The following is an 833-nucleotide window of genomic DNA, read 5'->3' as shown; positions in this document are numbered from 1 at the left end:
GGGGAGGCCTTGGTGCCTCCGTGCACACCCTGGCTGAGCTCTTGGGGCATCCTTGCGTGCGGAGGGTGAGCTCTTGGGGCACCCTATGGACGAGCCCCCAGCCCAACACCATCTCTCTGTGACAGGCAGCACTGGGCTGTCGTGCAGCACAGGTGCTGATGCAGTACTGCATCCTGGCCAACCACTACTGGTTCCTGGTGGAGGCTGTCTACCTCTACAAGCTGCTGATCGGCGCAGTCTTCTCTGAGAAGAATTACTACCGGCTGTACCTGTATCTGGGCTGGGGTAGGAGCCACCCGGGTGCATGGTGGCACGGGACCGTTCCTGTGCCCCACTGCTGCCCCACAGTGTCCCCAGCCTGGGGCCGGTTTCTCAGCTCAGGCGGGTGCTTGGTTTTACAGGGTGTGCTGTGTGACTTGCAGGGACCCCCGTGGTGTTTGTGGTGCCCTGGATGGCCGCCAAGTACCTGAAAGAGAATGCAGAGTGAGTGGCTGTTTGGGGGGCCTCGTCCTGCACCCCAGCACCACGCAACCACACCGCTTCTGTGTCTCGTGGACAGGTGCTGGGCACTGAACGAGAACATGGCCTACTGGTGGATCATCCGCATCCCCATCCTGCTCGCCTCCATGGTAGGAAACCCCCGTGACAGTGCTGGAAGCTGGGGCAGCCCCCAGCTGGGGTTGGGGTGAAGGGGAGGGGATGGGCCCCTGCTCCATGGGATGCCCCGCACTGTCGCCCCAGATCAACCTGCTGATCTTCATGCGGATCCTCAAGGTGATCCTGGCCAAGCTGCGCGCCAACCAGAAGGGCTACGCCGACTACAAGCTGCGGTG

General features: G+C 62.5%; 1 protein-coding gene across 1 annotated transcript; it reads left to right on the top strand.

Annotated features, from left to right (window-relative positions):
- Positions 1-125: 125 nt before the first annotated feature.
- Positions 126-830, top strand: LOC100303705 (glucagon receptor; the record flags this gene model as incomplete). The annotated part of the gene is given in 4 exon segments (XM_019611398.1): positions 126-285; positions 423-483; positions 560-629; positions 742-830. Coding segments are annotated over 4 exon segments (380 nt in total), but the record flags the coding sequence as incomplete, so codon positions are not given.
- Between the last annotated feature and the right edge of the window lie 3 nt (positions 831-833).

This window comes from Meleagris gallopavo, unplaced genomic scaffold (assembly GCF_000146605.3).
Source record: "Meleagris gallopavo isolate NT-WF06-2002-E0010 breed Aviagen turkey brand Nicholas breeding stock unplaced genomic scaffold, Turkey_5.1 ChrUn_random_7180001922183, whole genome shotgun sequence".
In the NCBI taxonomy this organism is placed as follows: domain Eukaryota; kingdom Metazoa; phylum Chordata; class Aves; order Galliformes; family Phasianidae; genus Meleagris; species Meleagris gallopavo.
This window is presented reverse-complemented; position numbering and strand designations above follow the sequence as displayed.